The sequence below is a fragment of the Lynx rufus genome, unplaced genomic scaffold, assembly GCF_022079265.1.
Source record: "Lynx rufus isolate CCGP_SWC_20201006 ecotype Redwood Valley unplaced genomic scaffold, mLynRuf1.p SCAF_16, whole genome shotgun sequence".
Lineage (NCBI taxonomy): Eukaryota > Metazoa > Chordata > Mammalia > Carnivora > Felidae > Lynx > Lynx rufus.
Genome location: NW_025814830.1, coordinates 1,622,959 through 1,648,851, shown reverse-complemented (window position 1 = coordinate 1,648,851; position 25,893 = coordinate 1,622,959). Strand labels below are relative to the sequence as shown.

Genomic DNA, 25,893 nt, shown 5'->3' with positions numbered 1-25,893 from the left:
CAAGGAGAGTTAGCCTCCGAGTGCTGGGATATGAGAAAGAGTTGAATAAAGAGCATCTTCGTCAGTGGGAGCATCTTCATTCACAGCATGAATATATCAATTCTTAATGCTAATAATCTGCAAACCCAATGCAATACTAATAAAGGCTCACCAACGTATGTATATGTATGTGAGGGTGATACATGTTTTGTATCCGAAAATGTTGAGTCCCCCAAACTAGAGTTAAATGCATAGTAGTTACACCTAGACAAAATTTAGTTTGAGTATGTCATTGGGTTTCCCACTGCCTTCCTAGGTTCAGGGTGGGGCAGTTTTCCAGGGGAATTCAGACCCACTGTAAGATGCCTACTGGTCATCAGAAGCCCATAGTTTTCTCCTATTCTGTTTAATAGCTTTCCATCCAGAAAAACAAGTGTCAGTAGGCTCTGGCAGTAATTCGGGTGTTGCTAGGTGTTGCTAAAGTTGTTCTTCGGAGAAAAGAGGCTACCGGCCGTGGACATGATGGCTGCCTACTTGCACTCCCCCTGTAGCACGCTCCTGTGAAAATGGTTTCCTTTTTATTATGGAACACTTATAGGCACTTCATCCCTTAGCAGAGTGTTTCTCCAGTATGGGCCGAAACAGCATAAGAATTTCGTGTTTCAATATTATTTTATGTCCTTTATGGCCATCTCAATTAACACCTAGTAGCAAGGTAGTAACTTTATCTCAGATAGTATATGTAATGCCCAGGCATCCAAACATCCTCTGGTCCCATATCTTAGTGGCTGCCACTAGGTGGCACTCAAAGGCTTTTACCCTTAATTACAGTCTGCACTACTCTGCATTGCAGTCCCTTCCAAAATCGTTTCTTAAAGGATCACAGGGGTCCAAAGATAGACATTGAGAGACACTACTTTTGCAAATCAGACATGACTTGTCTTTGTTAGGTCCTAATTTAAATATGGCCTTCTTTGAGATAGTTTCATGGATAGGAACTAGCAATATTCCTGGATGTAGAATATGCAATCTCCAAAATCCAAATAGACCACTCAAACATAGGGCTTCTTGTTTAGTTCTAGGGGTAGGTAAGGATACTAGTTTCTTTTTAGTCACCTGTGGAACGTCACGGATGGCTTCTGCCCAGAATATTCCTAAGAATTTCACCATTTGGGCAAGTCCCTAGATCTTTGCTAGATTTAACAACCAGTCTTTTTTGGTGCCATTAATGCATTTATATCAGTTCTACCTATCTTATTTTTAAGTTTCTGATATTCTTATGCTATCATCAATATAGCATATTATTACACTCAGGACCTATATCAAATCCAAATCCTTTCTAACTAATTTGTAGAAGCAAACTGGTAAATTGAACTAACTGTGGCAACAGAATAAATGTCGATGGTCCTTCTTCCTCGTTGTCAGGTCTCAGCTCCCGATGATACTTCTTAGTTCTTTCCTGAGATGTCATTGCAGTGTCCATCGCTCACAAGGCACATCTCCACCAGCTGGCACCAAGAGCTTTTGAATTTAGTCACCCTCAACTCGAGGAAAACATCTCAGCTTATAATATAATTGGCCTTATAACTACTCTCTTACCTTAAATTGTTAGAAACGTTAATTTAGAACACGCAGGAAGCAGCTCTGTCCCACAGCGATCAAAAAGCAAAGAAACAAGCACAGCCGGGGCAAAGGGACTAACAGACCCATAAACTGCCAGGGGCGGAGCAGGGCCAGTAGAGTCGAGGCTCCGCCCCCACACTGGCCCGCCCCCACCGCGCGCTTCCTTGCCCAGTCCCTACTCTCCACGTCACGCCCTTCGCCGGACGCGGCCCCGCCCAGGCCTCGCCCAGGCCCCGCCCCCTAAACTACTTCTCCAGGCCGCCGTGCGCAGTTTCCTTCAGACCCGGAAGTGAATCGAGCTGACGGGCAGAAACTCTCCGGTGAGTGAATTTGGGATACCCAGTATCAAACCCGTGTTTCGAGGCAGCAGAGTCTGCTGTCCTCCACTCCGAGGTTCTCTGGTGGCTACAACTACCGTTCTCTCCCTCCCGCTCACGGTGAGTCCCGGCGTGGCTCCGGCTCCGCTTACAGCCCCTCCGCCGCTTCACGTGCTTCACTGCCCTGTTCCTCCGTCCCTGGTCCAAGAATGGGTTGGGGGAGGGGGGGGGGCTCTTTTCTGTGCGGTGTTTGGTCAGGGCCGGGTCTGTGGCTTGGAGGGGAGAGTCAGTCCAGCCCAGGTCCCACTGCAGCAGCAGAGCGCGTGGGCCACTCAGCAGGCCAACGAGTTCTGCAGAAAAGGGGAAGAACCCGCTCCTTTGCTCGCCTCTGCGTTCACGAGCCCCTCCTCGGGCTCCTCCTGGGGCGGCAGAGCCCTGTCCCTTCCCGTGTTGAGGTTCTACCTGTGTGTGTGGTTGTGTCACCGGAAGACGGTTTGTTCATTCTAAGCATGAAACAGCCTATTTTCAGCACTCAGGGTTCACTTCTCAAGACTGATCTTATCCGAGAAAGAAGCCCCGAGGAACAGGAAAGAAAGAGGAGGTCGAAATGAGTCGTTCCCAGGTAACAGTCACATTCTTGGTTGTTTCTTCTGTGTCTCTTAACTGAAATTGGTAATTTTCTCTCGAGGGACTTGCCTCACACGTGTGCTGGAACTCCCTCAGACCTTGTACCTCTCATCGTCACTTAGATTCCATTCCTCCCGCATGGTGACCCGGAGACGTGGAATTTGTGAAGAGGCCGTGTTGGGGATCATCTAGGAGGAAGGTTTCATGCTTAGGTTTGGATCAGAAGCTTGGTGTCCGTGAGGTTGGCAAAGGGGATTGTCTTAGGGGTTGCATAGGAACGCGCCGTCAGTTCCTTGTGGACAGCTTTAAGAAGAACTGCACATTTGTGCGCCCAGTTAACCTGCAGGAACAGCTGGAAAAGAAGACTGAAGAGGGGAAACCTGTTGTCCCTGCTTTTACAAGGCGTTTGAAACTAACCAAGTGAATGGGCGTGTTTCTGGCTCGGAGATAGTGATGATTTGGATTGGAATGGAGAGTTCTGAAACATAACAATGATAAAGGGTGTTTTATTGTGTAATTTGTTTTAACAGTAAGTTCTTTAAAATCACTCAAAGCATATCCATCCCGTGAAGATCTTGTTCACCCTGGGGCTTTTGCGCAGGTGTTCGACGTAAAAATGTTTCAGCAATTCCAGTGAAGCAAAAAACTTGGTCTTTGTCGTCAGAGTGCCTGGAGGCAAATTCTGGCCCCACCAGTTGTTACTGAACACCAATTTGTTTTAAACATCACATGCTATATATTTTTGTTTTCAGGTGAAACTCCAAACAGTGTTGCACATTCTGGACTAAGAAGTAAAACATCTACTTCCCTGTCACGCCCTCCATCATCACTCGCTGACTTTTGTTCTGTGCAAGATTAAGTGCAAGTCTTATAAAAATGCATTTACCAGCATTAGTTGATTTTAGTTAAAATTATTCAGTGAATGTTATATTGTGCTATTTTATTCCATACACAGATCTTGGAGTTGTTTTTGTGCCAGTATACATAGACAGCTTGTTCTTTTTAGATCCTCATTAAAGCATTCTCTAGGGGCGCCTGGGTGGCTCGGTTGGTTGGGCATCTGACTTCGGCTCAGGTCATGATCTCACGGTTCATGGGTTCGAGCCCCACGTCGGGCTCTGTGCTGACAGCTCGGAGCCTGGAGCCTGCTTCGGATTCTGTGTCTCCCTCTCCCTCTGCCCCTTCCCTGCTTGCACTCTCTTTCTCTCTCTCAAAAATAAATAAACATTTAAAAAAAAAAAAAAGCATTCTCTGAATGAAGATGCATGGATCCCACATGGTTCCCAACGAACAGGCACTGTGTGCAGTGGTGAATGGCAGGAGCCACAATGTCCCTGTGTCAGCCTCAGTTTTAGTGGAAATGCTTCTGTTTACTGCCGATCGTGATGTTTACTAGAATTTTCTTGCTTAATGACACTTCTGATTTTTTATTCAGCATGACTTAATTATCCAATAATATCTTCAAAGATCTAATGCTTTCGAAACATTTTTCTATCTTAATCTATTAAATTGATGTAGAACATTAATGCATTTTATAATCAATCATTATTTTATTCTTGGATATACTATGCTTGGCTTATATTTAAATGGACAAAATTTTGATATTTACATATATATGTATTTTAGTGGAAAAGGTAGTTTTCTATTTTTTTATGACTAGGTTAATACAAGAATAATGTTAACAACAACTTCATTAAAATTAAGTACAATTTCTGAATGTTATTTTACCCAAAATACTGAAATACAGATGAGCAAAAAAAAAATGATAGATTAAAAAAATTCATCCCCCAAATCTGTCTGAGACAACTGCTTTTTTTTTTTTTTTTAATTTTTTTTTTCAACGTTTATTTATTTTTGGGACAGAGAGAGACAGAGCATGAATGGGGGAGGGGCAGAGAGAGAGGGAGACACAGAATCGGAAACAGGCTCCAGGCTCTGAGCCATCAGCCCAGAGCCCTACGCGGGGCTCGAACTCACGGACCGCGAGATCGTGACCTGGCTGAAGTCGGACGCTTAACCGACTGCGCCACCCAGGCGCCCCTGAGACAACTGCTTTTAATGAAAGTGTGTTTAAGTGTGTGTGCATGTATGCAAGCAGAAACCTATGATGTGAGGGGCGCCTGGGTGGTTCAGTCGGTTAAGCATCCGACTTCGGCTCAGGTCATGATCCTCATGGTTCATGAGTTTGAGCCTCATGTTGGGCTCTGTGCTGATAGCTTAGAGCCTGGAGCCTGCTTCAGAATCTGTGTCTCCCTCTCGCTCTCCCCCTCCCCTGCTCTAACTCTGTCTCTCCCTCTCTCTCTCTCTCTCTCTTTCTCAAAAATAAACGTTAAAAAACATTAAAAAAAAAAAAACTTGTGTGTATTAAAGACACATTGTTTCATAAATAATTTTTTTTTAATTTTTTGAGAGAGAGAGAGCATGAACAGGGAGGGGTGAAGAGAGGGAATCCCAAGCAGGCTTTGAGTTGCCAATGCAGAGCCTGACATGGGGCTTGAACCCATGAAACTGAGATCATGACCTGAGCCGAGCTCAAGAGTCAGATGCTTAACTGACTGAGCCAGTCAGGAGCCCCCATAAATAACTTTTATATTTATTTTAGCCTTTGAAAATTGTTCTTACATACTTTTCATGGCCTTAAGTTTTTTTCTGCACTAACTCATTAGTAAATTAATAGTGGTAAGAATAGTAATGTACTATGTGTGTGCATATATAACGACATTATATGCAGGTCCATGTTTTCAGCTTTGAATTCTTCATGCTTTCTCACTTAGAAAACCTGCTAGCAATATACTTTTAAAAAAATGTTTATTTTGGGGGCGCCTGGGTGGCTCAGTCGGTTGAGCGGCCGACTTCGGCTCAGGTCACGATCTCGCGGTCCGTGAGTTCGAGCCCTGCATCGGGCTCTGTGCTGACAGCTCAGAGCCTGGAGCCTGTTTCCGATTCTGTGTCTCCCTCTCTCTGACCCTCCCCTGTTCATGCTCTGTCTCTCCCTGTCTCAAAAATAAATAAAAACGTTAAAAAAATTTTTTTTTAAATGTTTATTTTTGAGAGAGAGAGAGAGTATGTGGGCAGGGGAGGGGCAGAGAGAGAGAGACAGAGCATCTGAAGCAGGCTCTGCACTGTCAGCACAGAGCCCAATGTGGGGCTCCAACCCATGAACTGTGAGATCATGACCTGAGCTGAAGTTGGACGCTTAACGGACTGAGCCACCCAGGCACCCCTCAGTGTAATTTTAATGCTGCTTCTGTTACTTAACTGTGGACTCTAGGTTCAAGTCTAAATTCCGAACACCTGGTTTTGGTTCCACCTCTGCCATTTCTTAGCTATTTGACCCAAGGCAAATTTCTTAGAGTCTCTGTGACAGTTGCCTCCTCTATAAGGCAGGAACAGATATTTCTCTAATGTTATTACCCAAATTAAGGGGTGCCTGGGTGGCTCAGTTAGTTAAACGTCTGACTTTGGCTCAAGTCCTAATCTCATGGTTTGTGAGTTCAAGACGCGGATCAGGCTTTGTGCTGACAGCTTGGAGCCTGGAGCCTGCTTCGGATTCTGTGTCTCTCTCTCTCTCTGCCCTTCCCCAGCTCGTACTCTGTCTCTCAGAAATAAATAAACATTAAAAAAAATTTTTAATGTTATTACCCAAAATAATACCCATTTGAATAATATGTAGCACGTTATAAATGTTCAAAAACTTTTTGTCTCTGTTCTTATAATCCTCACATTCTTAGATGTCAGACTGTCTTAAAAGTCTCTGAATTTTGTAGTCTCTAAAGACACTACTCATAGCGTAGCTCATCAGAGAAATCATTAATGTGTAAAATATACTATCTAACACTTCTGTGTAGTCCACCTTGTGATGAACTTTTTAATTTATGTATTTTGTTCACAAAATTGCAGAATGCACAGTGACTTTGTGGATGTATGTCCTCTCTTTGAGAAGTATAATAACACAAAATTAGGGCTATATGACTGGCTCAAAAATATCTTCTACTGATTTGTCAAAAAACTCACTACCACCAAATCAATCCTTACATCTTTCTCTTATAATTTGCATGAACATAATAACTCTCCTCATGGTCTCTTAGTCAAATGTGTTTCTCGTTACAGGTGCTGTTGACCTTCAGGGATGTGACCATAGATTTCTCTCAGGAGGAGTGGGAGTGCCTGGACCCTGCTCAGAGGGCCTTGTACCGGGAAGTGATGCTGGAGAACTACAGGAACCTGGTCTCCCTGGGTGTGGATAAAGTGCGTCCAGATGTTGAGATCTGCCCTAGTGAGTTTCTTGGGATCCTCTGCCCTGCCTGACTGTGATCAAAGCTGTTTTGACTCTGAAATGAAAACTTTATGAAGTGGCATCTGGACTTTCATCTCCTCCTTTCTTCAGATTATCTGCCCACTCCTCCCTAGATTAGTATTGCTTCCACTACCTGAGTAATCACCAAACCGTACAGCAAAATTTTAAAATACCGGATTCCCTGGTTTTACTCCCATGCTTTTGATCCAGTAATTCTCAGAAGAGAGCTAGATGGCTATATATGTAAAATGTTCCTTAAGCAGAAGAAGGCAGTCAGTGGATGAAATTAGTGTAGACCCATCTGTAACATCTTCCGTCTTCAGATGAACTAAGGGCTGGGATTATATTCTGGAAAAGCCCCAGCACATAACTTTCATTTCTTATAAGCAGGAATCTCTCTGACCTGAATATTATCTCTGTTTTGGAGCCAGGGACAGAGCCCAGGGGTCTGGAGGGCAAGATGAAAATAGTGAGAAAACCAAGTTGGTTTTCCACATCTGTGTCAAAGCTGTGAACGCTGGTAACAGCTGAGACAGTCAGAGATGAAGCTGCTTCGTCAAATATTGTCTGAGAAACCCTCCCCAACAAGGAGAGGTCTGGGAAAAGAAAAGCACTTGTGAGCACGCAAAGGAAATCTCCCCCATTACTCTGTCGTACAGTTGGAGTATCCTCCAACCCTCTGACGGTGTCCCAGCTGATGCAGAGACAGAGGCAGAGTCTTTATCATGACCTACAACACTCTATTATCTGGTTGCTGTGACCTTTTTGGGCCCTAGGCTTTGAGAGGGATGAGGAGGGCTGTGTCACGGGGACCCTCGTTCCCGTGGTCTCTCCTCCCGTACTTGATTCCATCTGATTCCAACCGATCCATCAGTTCCTCTGTAGTCCTGGCCCCAGGACCTGTCCAGGGTTCGTCCTCAGTTCCTGTGTTTGGGAGAACTGTTTACAAGATAGGAAAACACTGAGTGCTCTTCCATTGCATTTGGGCCCCATGGCTTCGTGGGACTGCCTCAAGGCCTCATAGCCATTTTGTCAGACCTGCTGTTGCCACACATCAAGAGTATAATCAGGCAGTTGGGTGGCTCTTCTGAGATTGTTGGTCATCAGTACCGTAAAGACAGTGGACAGAGAGATCGTCTCTTTGAAACCCAGTCCTACGTGGGGAGCGTGCCTTAGTCTTCTCAAAGACCCTATAAAATCTAACTCCTCTACTTCTGTTATCTTGCCTTGTTGTCCTTCCAGCGCTCTGCCTAGGCTAGGGATGCAGATGAAACTTGGCTCTTCAAGATTTCGTATTTTCCTAAGTGCAATTTTGCCCGTGAAACTTGTTTTCCTAGGGTCTGAAATAGCTTCTTTATCTGCTCTGATAACCCACTTTTAGATGATGGGCAACCTCTGGTGGACTTACCTATGGAGGGGGCTTAGCGGGTAACAAAATTTTTGAAGAACGCTTTGATTAATGTATTACAGTGCTGTCCTGCTACTTACAGGAAGTGCCCATTTACGCCACTGAGTGGAGTGGTCAGCAAGTCCTAGGGATGCTGACATGGAAAGTGTCAGGATAGCCCGACTGATCGGTGATAATAGTTATCTTTCTGCTGTTGGTGGGGTGTCACCCTGTCTCTCAAGGGCAGTGTGGCGATATTGATCAAATATCTAATGATCATTCCCTTTGAGCCAGCAATCAAAGGTGTATGAACTTATCCAAAGGAAAATGTCACAACTGTGTGTCCGTGAGGCTTTGGCCAAACTGTGGTTCATGTCACATTTTTCCCCTGGCATGCACCATTGTTTACTCTCCTTCAAACAAATAATGATTTTTTTTTTTAAGTTAATTTATTTTGAGAGAGAGGGAGCATGAACAGGGGAGGGGCTGAGAGAGAGAGAATCCCAAGCAGCTTCTGCAGAGTAAGCGCAGAGCCTGACGTGGGGCTCGAACTCATGAAACTATGAGATCATGACCTGAGCCATAATCAAGAGTCAGACGCTTAACTGACTGAGCCACCCAGGCGTCCCTGATTGTGATCCATCTTGAGGGAACTTCTGAAGTTAAATGATGCCTCCATTTTTTTTTTTTAATTCTAGTGTAGTTAACATAGTGTTGTATTAGTTTTAGGTATACAATATTATGCCTCCATTTAACTTCTAATTTGTTATGTTTAAACCACAGCAGTTTTCATTATCTACGTTTCCATGTACATATTAAAAATGAACTTTAGGGGTGCCTGGGTGGCTCAGTCGGTTGAACGTTTGACTTTGGCCCAGGTCATGATCTCGCGGTTCATGAGTTCCAGCCCCTTGTTGGGCTTTATGCTAACAGCTCAGAGCCTGGAGCCTGCTTCAGATTCTGTCTCCCTCTCTCTCTGCCTCCTCACCCGCCTGTACTCTGTCTGTCTGCCTGCCTGTCTCTTTCTCTCAATAATAAATAAACATTTTTAAAAAATGAACTTCAAAAATTTAATCATTGATTATATGTTTTTGATGACACTCAGAATTCTGTTTTATATCTGTGATTTGTGGGCTGCTGGATCAAGTAATAAATATTTTTAAATGTGTTTTATAAGATTTGCTTCTTGAATGTTGAGAGTTATGGCTCAGCAGCAGTTTCCCCAAAATCTATTCAAACTCCTAATTTTGTGAAAAATTTATCTTAGTCCCTTTATTTCTCTTTCACCTGATTTACCTGTTATTAAAGTACCCTTTTCTCAAATTGATGGGATTTCTAAAGTGGGACTATTGGATATCTTGAGAAAATATTTTTTTATTAAGTTACTGTGTTCATCCCAGAAACCATTAAATTGATTTGCCACAATTTGTTATATAGGATACCTTGCTTTTTTTTTTTTTTAATAGTATATTTAAGTTTTCTAAATACAACTTCTTGGAGGCACCTGGGTGGCTCAGTTGGTTAAGCATCAGACTCTTGATTTTGGCTCAGGTCATGATTGATTTAACAGTCATGAGATTGAGCCCCACATCGGGCTTCACACCAGGCATTGAGCCTGCTTGGGATTCTCTCTCTCCCTCTCTCTGCCCCTACCCCGCTCGTGTTCTTGCTCTCTCAAAATAAATAAATACATGCATACATACAACTTCTTGGATTTTATTTGAATTTTACTGACTCTTTCTATTTTGGTACAAATGCTTTATTTTTAAAATTTTTTTAGTGTTTATTTATTTTTGAGAGAGAGAGAGAGAGAGGAAGGACAGAGAGGGAGGGAGACATAGAATCTGAAGCAGGCCCCAGGCTCTGAGCTGTCAGCACAGAGCCTGATGTGGGGCTCAAACCCATGAACAGTGAGATCATGATCTGAGCTAAAGTCAGTCACCTAACCAACTGAGCCACCCAGTCACCCCCAAATGCTTTATTCTGATAATTAACTTCCCTCTCTAGATTTATCGTGTACATCTTGGTATACTTAACTAATGTTTGAATGTCTCATTTTATCTTATTGGGAATTTAGCCAACCTCTTCCACTCCATGTACATCCTCACCACTATTGCTTCTATAACTCCTGGAATTTTCCACCAAATTTTTCATGTTCTGGAAACTACATTCTTTGCTTAATACCTGAAGGCTGTTTTGATCTTCATCTTTTAAACTGCATTCCACAAAAAGTTCACCTGGTCCTCGTTGACTCTCACCTGTCAGTACTCTGCAGTTCCCTGGCTACAGTCAACTGCTTACATTGCTAACCACCTCTCTGCACATCTGCCCCCTGCGTGGCAGTGCCACAAGTTGTTTCTGTAGAGTCACCTGGTACTAACATTGCCCTTCGGTAGAATCCATTCCGCACTGTGAGTCATTTTCCCCTTGAGGTTGCCTAGGCTGTGATAATTGTTAATGAAATCAGAATTTATTAATTTTGGCTAAGTACACATAATTTCCACTGATTCATAATAACTATATATCCACCAATACCTATAGCAAGAGCATCCTTTACCTCATGTCTCTTTATGCCAGCAGTGGTGTAAAGAGATCCAAATATATGATTTCAGATAACTAGAGGAGAGTGCAAAAGAAGCACTCTTATTTTTATATAACAAACAAGGATACTTAGCCTCAAAAAGGCTAACATGCCAAAATTGGTAAATTTCTATTTATAAAATATGTAAATAATTTGGTTGGTATATATATATTTTTTCAATTTTTATTAAAAAAAATTTTTTTTAAACGTTTATTTATTTTTGAGACAGAGACAGAGCATGAACGGGGGAGGGTCAGAGAGAGAGGGGAGACACAGAATTGGAAATAGGCTCCAGGCTCCGAGATGTCAGCACAGAGCCCGACACGGGGCTCGAACTCACAGACCATGAGATCATGACCTGAGCCGAAGTCGGACGCTTAACCGAATGAGCCACCCAGGCTCCCCTTATTTTTATTTTTTTAGCTTAATCTAACCACATCCCCCCAAGTTCAGAACTTGACAAAAATCTGCTGCTAAATTTGTTTCCTCCTAACAAACCCTTTGTCTTCCCTACCAGGGATTCATCATCTTGCCATGTGTCACCCTCCATTGCTGAATTCTTGACAGACTTTCTTTGCATCTGCATGTGTACCTGGAATGAATTCATCCATTCTCTCCTTGATGGCCATGTCCAGAATTTAGCTTTTATTTTTTTTAATGTTTATTTATTTGGAGAGAGAGAGCTCACACACACAGTGGGGAGGGGCAGAGAACCTCTCTCTCTGGGAGAAAGAATCCCAAGCAGGCTCCATGCTGTCAATACAGAGCCCCACATAGGGCTCATTCCCATGAACCATGAGATCATGACTTGAGCCTAAACCAAGAGGCAGATGCTCAACTGACTGAGCCACCCAGGCACCGTAAGAATTTTGCTTTTGATACCTGTTGAGAACATTTTTTTGTACATGTCTGATTGTAATATGTATGTAGGATTCTTTTGAGTATATGTTTATAAACAGAAAGCCAAGGATATTCAATTTGATAAATTTTAAGGCAAATGTTGGAAGGTAAACCTATATTCCTCCCACTGTATCATACCGACTGCCTTTCTAATCTCTTCATTCTTCCCTGCCCCACCCCTGCCACACCCATAGTGCATTTCCTGAAGAATGGGTCAATATTGTGCCACTTGATAAATCAGTTCATGTCTTTTTGTAAGATAAAGATTTGTACTGTCCCAGCACAATTGTATTCTCATAAATTTGCAAGCATAGGCTCTGTTCTTCTACCTTTTCTCAGATTGTTCATTGATCTGGATGGAGCACACTGTTCCTTTATTGGCGTATTATTGTTGAGCCCCTGGACACCCAAGTCTCCTCAGAGAACCCTATCCTTACCCCTTCTCCCACATTGTATAAAGATCTATACTCTTCCAGAGGACATCTTGCTCAGGATAGCACCACTCCTGGTCACTCTCTAAATCAACACTTTCAGGGAGTGATGATTCAGATGCCGTTATCCAGGAGGGAGGAGTCAGTAACAATATTAGTGACACAACTCAATTCCCGTAGTTTTCCTGAAGCATTTCTCTGCAGGTTGATGGGATTTATTATGCCCTTTTGCTTACTTCCTGGGGTGGGCAGCGGTGTCTAGTGCTCAAGGACCTGTGCTCTGAGCTTGCAGGCCCAGGTTCAAGTTTTGGCTTTCACATTTACTTTCTGGGTGAATTAGTATTGGATACATAAACACCATGGGCCCATTGTTTTTACCTGAAGTAATGTGATGATTTACCTCAAGAATATTAAATATGTTAATGCTGTGAGAACATTTTGATTTTTGTATAGCATATAGCAAGGACTGAAAATTTACTTTTGTTTTTCTAATATTTTTTAATCCCTCTTACGTGATTGACCTTTGCCTGCAGTGTATTGTGTTTGTATTCATTTTGTAATTTGTCTCATCTCAATGTTGTCTCTGCCTTAGTAAATTTTCGAGGCACATACTCTAGTACATGTATTTCTTTTTAAAAAAAATTTTTTTTGGGGCGTCTGGGTGGCTCAGTCGGTTGAGCGTCCGACTTCGGCTCAGGTCATGACCTCACAGTTTGTGAGTTCGAGCCCCACATCAGGCTCTGTGCTAACTGCTTGCTTAGAGCCTGGAGCCTGCTTCAGATTCTGTGTCTCCTTCTCTCTCTGCCCCTCCCCTGCTCACGCTTTGTCTCACTCTGTTTCTCAAAAATAAATCAATGTAAAAAAATAAAAAATCTTTTAAAAAAGAAATTTTTTTTTGTTTTACATTTATTTATTTTTGAGAGAGAGAGTGAGACAGAGCATAAGCGGAGGAGGGGCAGAGAGAAAAGGAGACAACAGAATCTGAAGCAGCCTCCAGGCTCCGAGCAAGCGTTCCGCACAGAGCCCAACGTGGGGCTCGAACCCATGAACCATGAGATCATGACCTGAGCCGAAGTTGGTCACTTAACCAACTGAGCCACCCAGGCGCCCCTCTAGTACATGTATTTCGTAATTGCAGAATTGCATAATTAAGTGTTGTTTCATAGTTAGGAAATAGCTGTATTGGTTGTTAGTTAGTTAACTGCAAGTATGAAATCATAATTCTGATTTCTGATCGCCTTCCCAAATTCTTTATCTTAAAATATGTATATACCTGAACCAGATATTTAAAACATCAGTGGTTCTTAACATATGTTTCAATTCTCATATGGTGGGGGTATAGCTCAGTGGTAGAACATTTGACTGCAATGCTCATAGTACGTACTCCTTCCGAAATAGGAGCCTTTTTCTTTGTTCTGACGGAAGAAGTTTTTAGAATGCCACAGATTGAAATGGTTTGTAATTGTGTTTGCTTATTATTTATCTTCTAGATTTACTGTGGGTTTCTAAAAATGTTAGATTCATTTTATTATGATTTACAGATAATGGTTTTCAGTATCCATTATGTATTATGACTGTCATGCACCAGTGGTTAATGTCTGCATGAATATAGATAGTTTTATTATAGAAATTCAGAACAGTATTTGTTATTCTTACAATGGTGTTTTATCAAGTTTGCCTCATTTTCTCAGAGCTGTTTTTATTTTGTAATTGTGAATTGCGATTTATTTATTAGAGAAGTTTGTTATATTATTTATCATTGGGGTGCCTGGGTGGCTCAGTCGGTTAAGTGTCCAACTTTGGCTCAGGTCATGATTTTGTGGTTTGTGAGTTCGAGCCCAGCGTCAGGCTCTGTGCTAACAGCTCAGAGCCTGGAGCCTGCTTTGGATTCTGTGTCTCCCTCTCTGTCTGCCCCTCACCTGCTCGTGTTCTGTCTCTCAAAAATAAACATACATTAAAAAAAATTAAGATATTATTTATCATTATAATATCAATGCTCTGTTTTAGCCTTTATTGTTGTACCTAAATAGTTAGGTACCTTTACAGTGTATGTGCATTAATATAATATTGCTTTTCTTCAAATATGAGACACCCAAATATCTACTGCCAAATGGTGAGTACTTTGGGGTGGCAACAGAAAGATACTACTTGTTTCAGGGCCTATGTAAATACTCTGAGTGGTTTGATCATAGGGTGTTGGAAGTAGACTTTCCTGAAAATAATTGTATCTATGTGTAAACACCCTTTCTTAATTGAGGAATCCAATTCCCTTTGTATTCCTAAATATTTGCATACGTTGGTTGAGAAGTTTTAGAACTATCTAAGAATAACTTTTGGCATAATGTTATGTTTTCAAGGTAAAATATTCATTTTACAACTCTAGTTAATAGCAAACCTATGGTTCTTTATATCTTTCAGATATTTCTGTTAGAAGTGTGATTAAGGAATTATCAACAAAAGAGGATATTAACAAAGAAGAACTGTTCCAAACACTGATGTTGGAAAGACACAAAAGAAATGACATCAAGGGCTTGGGTTTCAGAGAGGTCCAGCAAAATACACATGACTTTGAGAGTCACTATGGATATAATGAAACAAATTACAAAGGAGTAACTGCAGCCCATAACCACAGTTTCACTGGTAGAAGAGATCAACAGCATAACATCTCCTGGAATGTTTTCCCTCTAAAACAGGATGTTTCTGTAAGGAAAAGTACTTCTCAATCTTACAAATGCGAGAAGTCATATAAAAGTTATTTGTTAAAACTAGAAAATAACATAACTTGTGCAGGAAACAAGTATATAAAATGTTTTGAAAATGGGATTGGATTAAGGTTTCAGTCACATCTGACTGACCTTCAGAAGTTTCAAACTGAAGAGAAAATTCATGCATGTTATCAAGTTGAGAGGTTGATCAACAGTAGTTCTGCTTCGCCACTTCAAAGAATTCCTTCTAATATCAACATTAGCATTTGTAGTAAATCCAGGAAATTTCTTATTCATCCTCCATTACTTACACATCAAAAACCACATAATAATGAAGAGCCTTACAAATGTAATGATTGTGGGAAGGCTTTTAGAGGAAGCTCAAACCTCACCAATCATCAAAGAATTCATTCTGGGCAGAAACCTTACAAATGTAATGACTGTGACAAATCCTTTAACCGGATCTCACACCTCACTAGACACCAGAGGATCCATACTGGAGAGAAACCATATAAATGTGATGTGTGTGGCAAGGTCTATAGTCAACATTCAAATCTTACAATTCATCAGAGAGTTCATACAGGAGAGAAGCCTTACAAATGTGAAGAATGTGGCAAAGCCTTTACCGAATTTGCAAAACTTACTAGACATCAGAGAATCCATACCAGAGAGAAACCATATAAATGTAATATATGTGGCAAGGGCTATAGTCAAAATTCAAATCTTTCACGGCATCAGAAAATTCATACAGGAGAGAAACCTTACAAATGTAATGAATGTGGCAAAGCTTTTTCTGAGTATTCAAGCCTTACTCGACATAAGCGAATCCATTCTGGAGAGAAACCTTATAAATGTAATGAATGTGGGAAAACCTTCAGAGGAAGCTCAAATCTCACCCTTCATCAAAGAATTCATTCTGGGCAGAGACCTTACAAATGTAATGAGTGTGACAAATCCTTTAACTGCATCTCACACCTCACTAGACACCAGAGAATCCATACTGGAGAGAAACCATATAAATGTGATGTGTGTGGCAAGGTCTGTAGTCAATATTCAAATCTTGTAATTCATCAGAGAGTTCATACAGGAGAGAAGCCTTACAAATGTAATGAGTGTGGCAAAGCCTTTATGGAGCATTCAAGCCTTACTCAACATAAGAGAATCCATAGTGGAGAAAAGCCTTACAAATGTGTAGAATGTGGCAAAGCCTTTACCCAATTTGCAAAACTTACTAGACATCAGAGAATCCATACCAGAGAGAAACCATATAAATGTAATATACGTGGCAAGGGCTGTAGTCAAAATTTAAATCTTGCACAGCATCAGAAAATTCATATGGGAGAGAAACCTTACAAATGTAATGAATGTGGCAAAGCCTTTTCTGAGTATTCAAGCCTTACAAGACATAAACAAATCCATTCTGGAGAGAAACCTTATAAATGTAATGATTGTGGGAAAACTTTTAGAGGCAGCTCAAACCTCACCAATCATCAGAGAACTCATTCTGGGCAGAGATCTTACAAATGTAATGAGTGTGACAAATCCTTCAACTGCATCTCACACCTCACTAGACACCAGAGAATCCATACTGGAGAGAAACCATATAAATGTGATGTGTGTGGCAAGGTCTGTAGTCAATATTCAAATCTTATAATTCATCAGAGAGTTCATACAGGAGAGAAACCTTACAAATGTAACGAGTGTGGCAAAGCCTTTATAGAGGGTTCAAGCCTTACTCAACATAAGAGAATCCATAGTGGAGAAAAGCCTTACAAATGTGAAGAATGTGGCAAAGCCTTTAGCCAGTCCTCTAACCTTGTCATACATCAGATGATTCATACTGGAGAGAAGCCTTACAAATGTAATGAGTGTGGCAAAGCCTTTAATGTGTGTTCAAGCCTTGTCCGGCATCGAAGAATCCATACTGGAGAGAAGCCTTACAAATGCAATGAATGTGGCAAGTCCTTTACTCAATTTGCAAACCTTACTAGACATGAGAAGATGCATACTGAATAGAAACACTGTAAATTCAATACATGTAGAAATGCTATTGTCCAAAAATCAAGTACTGGGGATCATCAGAGAATCTGTAGTGAAGAGAAACCTCACAAATATAATGTTTATAGTAAAACCTTTAATGTGTGTTCAAGACTTACTCAACATCAAAGAATCCATGCTGAATAGAAACCATATAAAAGTCATGTATTTGCAAAGCTTGTAACCAGGGTTCACGTTTAATTAGACCCCAGAATATGCATCTTTGAAAGAAACCACAAAAAGGTAAAGGGTATGGCAAGGCTTTTATCCAAAGATCAAGCATATGTAATGTCTCCTACTGGAAAGAAACCATATAAATATAATGAATGTGTTAAACTTTTGTCAGATGTTAAAATGTTTACCTTAGGGGCCATGAGAGAAAACATACAAATGTATTGAAAATGGCAAGGCCTTTAGACAATGGTCTGACTTTTAAGATTCATCAGAGAGTTGATATTGTAGAGAAACCTTAAAAATGAAACGATGTGATAATTTCTTTAACCATTTCTCACAATCAGCTACACATCAGATAATGTCTAAGTTCTCCTGAAGGGTTATTCAATAAATTCCAAATAACGTTGGGGCGCTTGGGTGGCTCAGTCGGTTGAGCGTCCGACTTCGGCTCAGGTCATGATCTCGCGGTCTGTGGGTTCGAGCCCTGCGTCGGGCTCTGGGCTGACAGCTTGGAACCTGGATCCTGCTTCGTATTCTGGGTCTCCCTCTCTCTCTCTCTGCCCTCTCTGGCTCATGCTGTCTCTCTCTGTCTCTCAAAAATAAATAAACACCAAAAAAAAAATTAAAAAATTCCAAATAATGTTAATAGTGATTAGTTAAAAAATCAAAATAATACCTATTAATTGGTTATTTAAGTTACAAGGCTATCTGTAAAAAGGTCCTGTTACTTTCCTCTTATTATATAGTTTATTTCAAGTTTCTTGAAAAGGCCAAGTTACTGTTGATGATTTTCATCCTGAGGTTTGAAATCTGTTCATGTTATACCTTCATTACAATCCTTTCATGTCACCATGAAGATCTCTTGGAAGGGTTTAATAAGATAAAAGGGCAAACTTCATTAGGTGATGTTCATCCATGTCCAGAGTTTCCTGCAAGAACAAGAACCATGAATTTGAGTGACAGTGTGGGTGGCATATAGTGGATGTAAAACTATGATCCCAGTCATCAAGACCAATGTGTTAAGGACCCTCTTCTCCAGATTTGTTGGTATGGGGCTTTTATAGTGGATCTGAGGAGGGTACTGAATGTGGCTTAAACCTCCCAACCAATGCCAAAGAAAGAGTAGATAGGCTATCTAATCAGCTTACCTAATTGGATGAAGGGAGGAAGGATGGGAGACTTGAAGCCGTTAATAGTCAAATAATTTAAAAATGAAGTCAGAATGGAGCACCCGGATGATTCAGTCAATTAAGCGTTGGACTCTTGATCTTGGCTCAGGTCATGCTCTTGCAGTTTCTGAGTTTGAGCCCAACATCAGATCTGTGCTAACAGTGTAGAGCCTGCTTGGGATTCTGTCTCTTCCTCTCTCTGTCCCTCCCTACCTCCCTCTCTCAAAATGAGTAAACAAAAAATAAAGTCAGACTAATTTAACACTGAGTGTTTACTCTTAAAGTTTTTCACTTCTTGGTTGGGAAAGATGAGTTTTCCTCGTGCTAATAATCACGTGTCCTTTTCTGCTGCACATGTAGGATCATTTATATAATATGTGAAAGTGTTTGTGAAATACTGTTTAGATAAATTGCCTGTGACATTTTTAGGGTAATTTCATGAAAATGAATGTGTAGGAAGTTTTATCAGACAATAGATATGATTTAGGGATTTTACTAGGAAAGCAGTTTTTCAAAGGCTATCCAAATCTCAATTTGGGATTATGGTAACAAGCCTTATGGTTCATGGTTCTTTTTCTTTTTTTTTTAATTTTTTTTTTCAACGTTTATTTATTTTTGGGACAGAGAGAGACAGAGCATGAACGGGGGAGGGGCAGAGAGAGAGGGAGACACAGAATCGGAAGCAGGCTCCAGGCTCTGAGCCATCAGCCCAGAGCCTGACGCGGGGCTCGAACTCACGGAGCGCGCGATCATGACCTGGCTGAAGTCGGACGCTTAACCGACTGCGCCACCCAGGCGCCCCTCATGGTTCTTTTTCAACTTTGCTAGAGATTCATTTTAATTTTCTTTTTTTAAAACTTTTTAAATGTTTATATATTTTTGAGAGGAAGAGAGAGACAGAGTGTGAGCAGGGAAGAGATAGAAAGAGAAACACAGAATCTGAAGCAGACTCCAGGCCCTGAGCCAACAGCACAGAGACCAATGCAGGGCTAAAACTCACAAACCACGAGATCATGACCTGAGCTGAAGTCAGCTGTTTAACCGACTGAGCCACCCAGGCACCTCTCATGTTGATTTTCTTATAAGTTTTTTTCTTACCACTTTTCCCTTCACATCTTTTAAATCAACTTATATATTTAATTTACATTTTATCCCTTTAGTCAGTAAAAAATTTGTAGGATGTATAACAAAGGGCTTCTGAAACTTTTAAAACATAAAAATGAGAGGTACAAAGTGCTTTATGAATGTAAAGAAAGAAGGTCTGTCATGTCTTTAGTTCAGTGTAACAATTGCAATGGTACAGGATGATGAACTGGTATCTTGTAATGTGGAGGCAGGAGACCTAGTGCTTCCCTGAAAGTCACACTAGAATTTTAGTTAAAAATATGCTCATTTCACCTGAAAAGTTTCTAAAATACATGCTCTTTCTGCTGTTAACAATTGCTGTCGTCATCACTTCTATTGCAATGGAGGTTGGGACCCATATCTCCAAGGTCTTGCAGGACAGAGTCAGTCAGAATGTTTTCCTGAATTCAATGCAAATATAATGGATATTTGTTCATTTTATTTATATATAATTCACATGCCATAAAACTGACTAACTGTGTACAATTAAGTCACTTTGTATTCACAATTTTGTAAAACCTATCAGTACTAACTCCAGAACAATTTCATCACCCCATAAAGCAACCCCATACCCTTTAGCACTTCACACCCCCACCCCTTGGAAATTGCACTGTAATTTCTGTCTCCATGTTTGTCCTTATTCTGGGCATTTCATATAAATGAAATCATACAATATGTGGCCTGTCATGTCTTTTTTCTGTGAAAATGTTTTGAAGACTGATCCATGTTGTAATGGATCATTACATGAGTCCTTTTTATGGCTGAATTATAGTATTATAAGTGTCCTGAAATATTATATATGAAATCATTGTATGAAATTCTTTGGACTCCTACTTTTAAGCTATTTAAGTAATGTTGCACTTACAACCTTTTGGGTTTTGGGTTTTGGTGTGTGTGTGTGTGTGTGTGTGTGTGTGTGTGTGTGGTGGACATTCTCAGTTCTCTTGGGTACATGTATTGGGTTGAGATTGTAGTACCATAAGAATCATACACAAGTGTTTCAGTTTCTCCACTTCCTCATTAACAGTTGTTTTCCACCTTTTTTATTACAGCTACCCCAACAGGTGAAAGTGGTATCTCACTGTGTTTTTGACTTGCATTCTCTAATGACTAATGTGTTTCATGTGTTTGTTGGCCATAGGTATATCTTGTTTGGAGAAAAAAAAACTATTCAAGTGCTATACACATTTTTAAATTGAGAAGTTTTTTTTTGTTTTAAGAATAATTTACATATGATAGATATACCCTTATCAGGTATATAATTTGTAAGTATTTTGTGGGTTATCTTTTCACTTTTTTGACAATGTCCTTGACACACAACTTTTAAGTTTTGGTGAAACTTTATTTTGGGAAGGGGTTGCTTGCACTTTTGGTGTTGTATCTAAGAAACCATTGCTTAACTCAAATGTCAGGAAGACTTATACCTATGTTTTCTTCCAAATATTTTATAGTTCTTGCATTAAGTTCTTTGATCTGTTTTGAATTGACTTTTTAAAAAAAATTTCTTTAACATTATTCATTTTTGAGAGAGTACAAGCAAGGGAGGGGCGGGGGGGGGGGGACACAGAATCTGAAGCAGGTTCTAGGTTCTGAGCTGTCAGCACAAAGCCCAATGTGGGGCCTGAACCCATGAACCATGAGATCATCACCTGAACGAAAGTCGGATGCCTAACCGACTGAGCCACCCAGGCGCCTCTGAATTGACCTTGGTATATGGTGTGAGGTAGGGGTCCAACTTCATCCTTCTCCATGTAGATACCCAGTTGTCCCATCTATTCAATATATATTTTTTAATTTTTTAATGTTTATTTTTGAAAGAGAGAGAGACAGCATGAGCGGGGTAGGGGCAGAGAGAGAGGGGGAGACAGAATCTGAAGCAGGCTCCAGACAGCTGTCAGCACAGGGCCTGACATGGGGCTTGAACTCACAAGCTGTGAGATCATGACCTGAGCCAAAGTCGGACACCTAACCAACTGAGCCACCCAGGCTCCCCTCCATCTATTCAATGTTTTTAAGCATCAGAGTTCCTTTACTATATTTAAAAAGATCAAAATTGCTCTTTTATTAAGAGAAATGATAAGACCACTGGGCCATGGAACCAATATAGTCAGGCTGGTTGACATTTTTAGACTTTGAAAATACGTAAATAGTAGTATTCTGAGGGACTGTAGTGATCAGTGGTCAGGGAAATATATACATACAATTATTTAAGAGTAAGAATTGTATAAATTAAGGCAAGATTTTGGAAGGAGTTTGAGCACTGAAATGTGTGAAAGACTGGTAGATCATAGGAACAGTTACTAACAGTTACATCTTAAAGCTCCACAGTGGGTGGAGAAGCCAAAAATCATGCATATATCTGAGAAATTACTGCCTCTGGTTGCCTTAAATATGTAGTTAGAGCTAGTGGGGAGGTCTGCAAAATCTTTATCTGGTCACTGGTTTCTCCCGAGATTAACATTTTCTGTTTCACTTTGCCTTCCAAATTCCATCTAGGTTTTTCTCATTAGCAAACCAGTGAGAATCATACAGTGTTTAAAAGCAAAAGATTGGGGCGCCTGGGTGGCTCAGTCGGTTAAGCGGCCGACTTCGGCTCAGGTCACGATCTCGCGGTCCGTGAGTTCGAGCCCCGCGTCAGGCTCTGTGCTGACAGCTCAGAGCCTGGAGCCTGTTTCAGATTCTGTGTCTCCCTCTCTCTGACCCTCCCCCGTTCATGCTCTGTCTCTCTCTGTCTCAAAAATAAACATTAAAAAATAAAATAAAATAAAAGCAAAAGATTGATCATAGTAGACTGAAAATAGGATAAGCAATAGACCAAAAGCATGGGGAGAGGCTGAGCAAAAAAAAAAAAAAGTGTATGGAATAAAGCCTACATATACTGGAGAATAAAGTACCTGAGAAAACCATAAGCTGTCTCCTCTGGCTCTGCACAAAGTGTAAAACAAAGGTAAAAGCAGAGTGGTAAACCGCTTGGTTAAGAGTTGGAGTGTCACAACTAAGAGCAAATCTGCAAACGATGGGAGAATTTTTTCTTTTTCGTTTCCTCTTTCTTTTTCTTTTCCTCTTTTCTTTCTTTTAGTGCTAGACATTTGGTGAAATCTGTCAAACCACAATATGATTACTAAGCTAATGGAAGAGAGACTATTGATCACACATGATAATGGAAACAGCCTTTACAAAATTAGTTTGAGAAAGTCACTAAGCGAATTATAACCCATAACAAACAGCAAAACCATACTCTAAAAAATGAGGAGAATCTGATTTCCAGAGTTCCACTTTATACTATTTTGAATGCAAGTTTTCACCAAAATTACGAGGAACACAAAGAAACAAAAGTGTGACTCAGTCACAAGAAAAAAGAAATTAAGAATGAAATATGGCCTTTTGTAGCAACATGGATGGAACTGGAGAGTGTTAAGCTAAGGGAAATAAGTCATACAGAGAAAGACAGATACCATATATTTTCACTCTTAGGTGGATCCTGAGAAACTTAACAGAAGACCATGGGCGAGGGGAAGGGGAAAAAAAAAAAGGTTACAGAGAGGGAAGGAGGCAAACCATAAGAGACTCTTAAAAACTGAGAATAAACTGAGGGTTGATGGGGGGTGGGAGGCGAAAGTGGGTGCTGGGCATTGAGGAAGGCACCTGTTGGGATGAGCACTGGGTGTTGTATGGAAACCAATTTGAGAATAAATTTCATATTAAAGCAACAATAACAAAAAAAATTAAAAAACAGAAACAATCTTTGAGGATGTCCAGACATTGGGCTTCAAGCCGAAATGAAAGAATGCTAATTAGTAATATAAAAATATGAAAATAGAAAAAACACTGGTAAAGTATGTAGTCAAATGCAGAATATTCTAATATTGCAATATAGTGGTGTGTTAACCACTTAGATCAAGTATAAAAAAATTAAAGGACAAAAGTAATAAAAATATAACAATATTTTTTAATGCACATGCAATGTAAAAACAGTGACATCGAAAACAAAGTGTGAGAGGGGAATAAAGTTTTTATATGCAATCAAATTTAAGTTCTTATCACCATAAAATGAACTTTTATCTACAAGATGGTTTATGTAAGCCTTATAATAGCCACAGAGCAAAAACCTGCAGTAGATACACAGAGAAAGAAAAGGAAACTAAGGCATACCTCTATAGAAAATTATCAATTCCTAAAGGAAACCAGAAAGGAAAAAAGGAATAAGGGAACTACAAAACAGCCAGAAAAACAATTGATAAGATGGCATTAGTAAGCCCTTACCTATCAATAATTAGCCAATGTAAATGAATGAATTATCTCATCAAAGACAGTTGTTGGAAGGCTTTAAAAAAAAAAAAAGACCCAATTGCACGATGCTTACAAGAGACTTTAGACTTAAGGATACACAAAGGCTCAAAGTGAATGGATGGAAAAAGATATTCCATGTAAATGGAAACCAAAAGAGAGTGGCTGCACCAGTTTGCATTCCCACCAACCAGTATATAAGTGTTCCTTTTTCACCACATCCTTGCCAACACCTGTTGTTTCTTGTGTTGTTGATTTTAGCCATTCTGACAGGTGTGAGGTCATCTCTCTGTAGTTTTGATTTGCATTTCCCTGACGGTAAGTGATGACATCTTTTAATGTATCTCTTGGCCATCTGGATGTCTTCTTTGGAAAAAATTCTGTTCATGTCTTCTGTCCAGTTTTTAATTGGATTAGTTGGTTTTTGGGTGTTGAGTTTTATAAGTTCTTTATATATTTTGGATACTAGCCCTTTATTGGATATGTCATTTGCAACTATCTTCTCCCATTCTGTAAGTTGCCTTTTTGTTTTGTTGATTGTTTCCTTCTCTGTGCAGAAGAGTTTTATTTTAAGTCCCAATTACTTATTTTTCCTCTTGTTTCCCTTTCCTCAGGAGACATATCTAGGAAAAAGTTGCTATGGCTGATGTCAAAGAGTTTACTGCCTGTTCTAAGATTTTTATAGTTTCAGGTCTTACATTTAGACCTTTGAGTTTATTTTTGTATATGGTGTAAGAAAATGGTCCAGTATCTTTCTTTTGCATGTTGATGTCCAGTTTTCCCAACACCATTTGTTGAAGAGACTGTCCTTTTCCCATTGGATATTCTTTCTTGCTTTGTCAAAGAGAAAGTGACCATATAGTTGTGGGTTTATTTCTGAACTTTCCATTCTGTTCCCTCATCTATGTGAATATTTTTGTGCAAATTCCATACTGTTTTGATTACTACAGCTTTGTAATATAACTTGAAGTCCAGAATTGTGATGCCTCCAGCTTTGCTTTTCTTTTTCAAGATGGTTTTGACTATTTAGGGTCTTTTGCAGTTTCACACAAATTTTATTTTATTTTATTATTTTTTTAATGTTTATTTATTTATTTTTTTTAAAAAAAAATTTTTTTTTTCAACGTTTATTTATTTTGGGGACAGAGAGAGACAGAGCATGAACGGGGGAGGGGCAGAGAGAGAGGGAGACACAGAATCGGAAACAGGCTCCAGGCTCTGAGCCATCAGCCCAGAGCCCGACGCGGGGCTCGAACTCACGGACCGCGAGATCATGACCTGGCTGAAGTCGGACGCTTAACCGACTGCGCCACCCAGGCGCCCCTAATGTTTATTTTTGAGACAGAGACAGAAAAAAAGAGACCAAGCACAGGTGGGGGAGGGGCAGGGAGAGAAGGAGACACAGAATCCAAAGCAGGCTCCAGGCTCTGAGCTGTCAGCACAGAGCCTGACATGGGGCCCAAACCCATAAACCATGAGATCATGACCTGAACCAAAATTGGTCGCTTAACTGACTGAACCACCCAGGTGCCACAGTTCCATACAAATTTTAGAATTGTTTGCTCTAGTTCTGTGGAAAATGCTATTGGTATTTTGATAAGGATTATATTAAATGTATAGATTGCTTGGGGTAGTATAGACATTTTAACAATATTTGTTCTTCCTATCTATGAGCATGAAATGTCTTTCCCTGTGTGTGTGTGTGTGTGTGTGTGTGCGCACGTGGGTGGGTGTGGGTGTTTCCATTTGTATGCATCTTCAACTTCTTTCATCAGTGTTAAAGTTTTCAGAGTACAGGTCTTTCACTTTGGTTAGGTTTTATTCCTAGGTATCTTATTTTGGGTGCAATTGTAAATGGTATTTTAAAAAATATTTTTTAATGTTTATTTACTTTTTCAGAGACAGAAAGTGGGGGAGGGGCAGAGAGAGAGGGAGACACAGTATCAGAAGCAGGCTCCAGGCTCTGAGCTATTAGTAAAGAGCCAATGCAGGGCTCGAACTCCCAAACTGTGAAATCACGACCTGAGCCCAAGTCGGACGCTTAACCGACTGAGCCACCCAGATGCTCTGGGATTGTTTTCTTAATTTCTCTTTCTGCTGCTTCATTATTGATGTATAGAAATGCAACAGATTTGTGTACTTTGGTTGTGTATCCTGCAACTTGACTGTATTTATCAGTTCTAGCAAATTTTTTAGGTGGAGTCTTCGGGTTTTCTACATATATAGTATCATGTCATGTGTAAATAGTGAAAGT

At 40.3% G+C, this 25,893-nt stretch overlaps 1 protein-coding gene across 1 annotated transcript in view; it reads left to right on the top strand.

The window, feature by feature from the left end:
• Positions 1-16,863, top strand: part of LOC124510813 (zinc finger protein 160-like) — a 339,108-nt gene extending 322,245 nt beyond the window's left edge. The window contains 1 exon segment of the mRNA XM_047077466.1: positions 15,185-16,863. Coding sequence (XP_046933422.1) covers positions 15,185-16,863 — 1,679 coding nt within the window.
• The last annotated feature ends 9,030 nt before the right edge of the window (positions 16,864-25,893 follow it).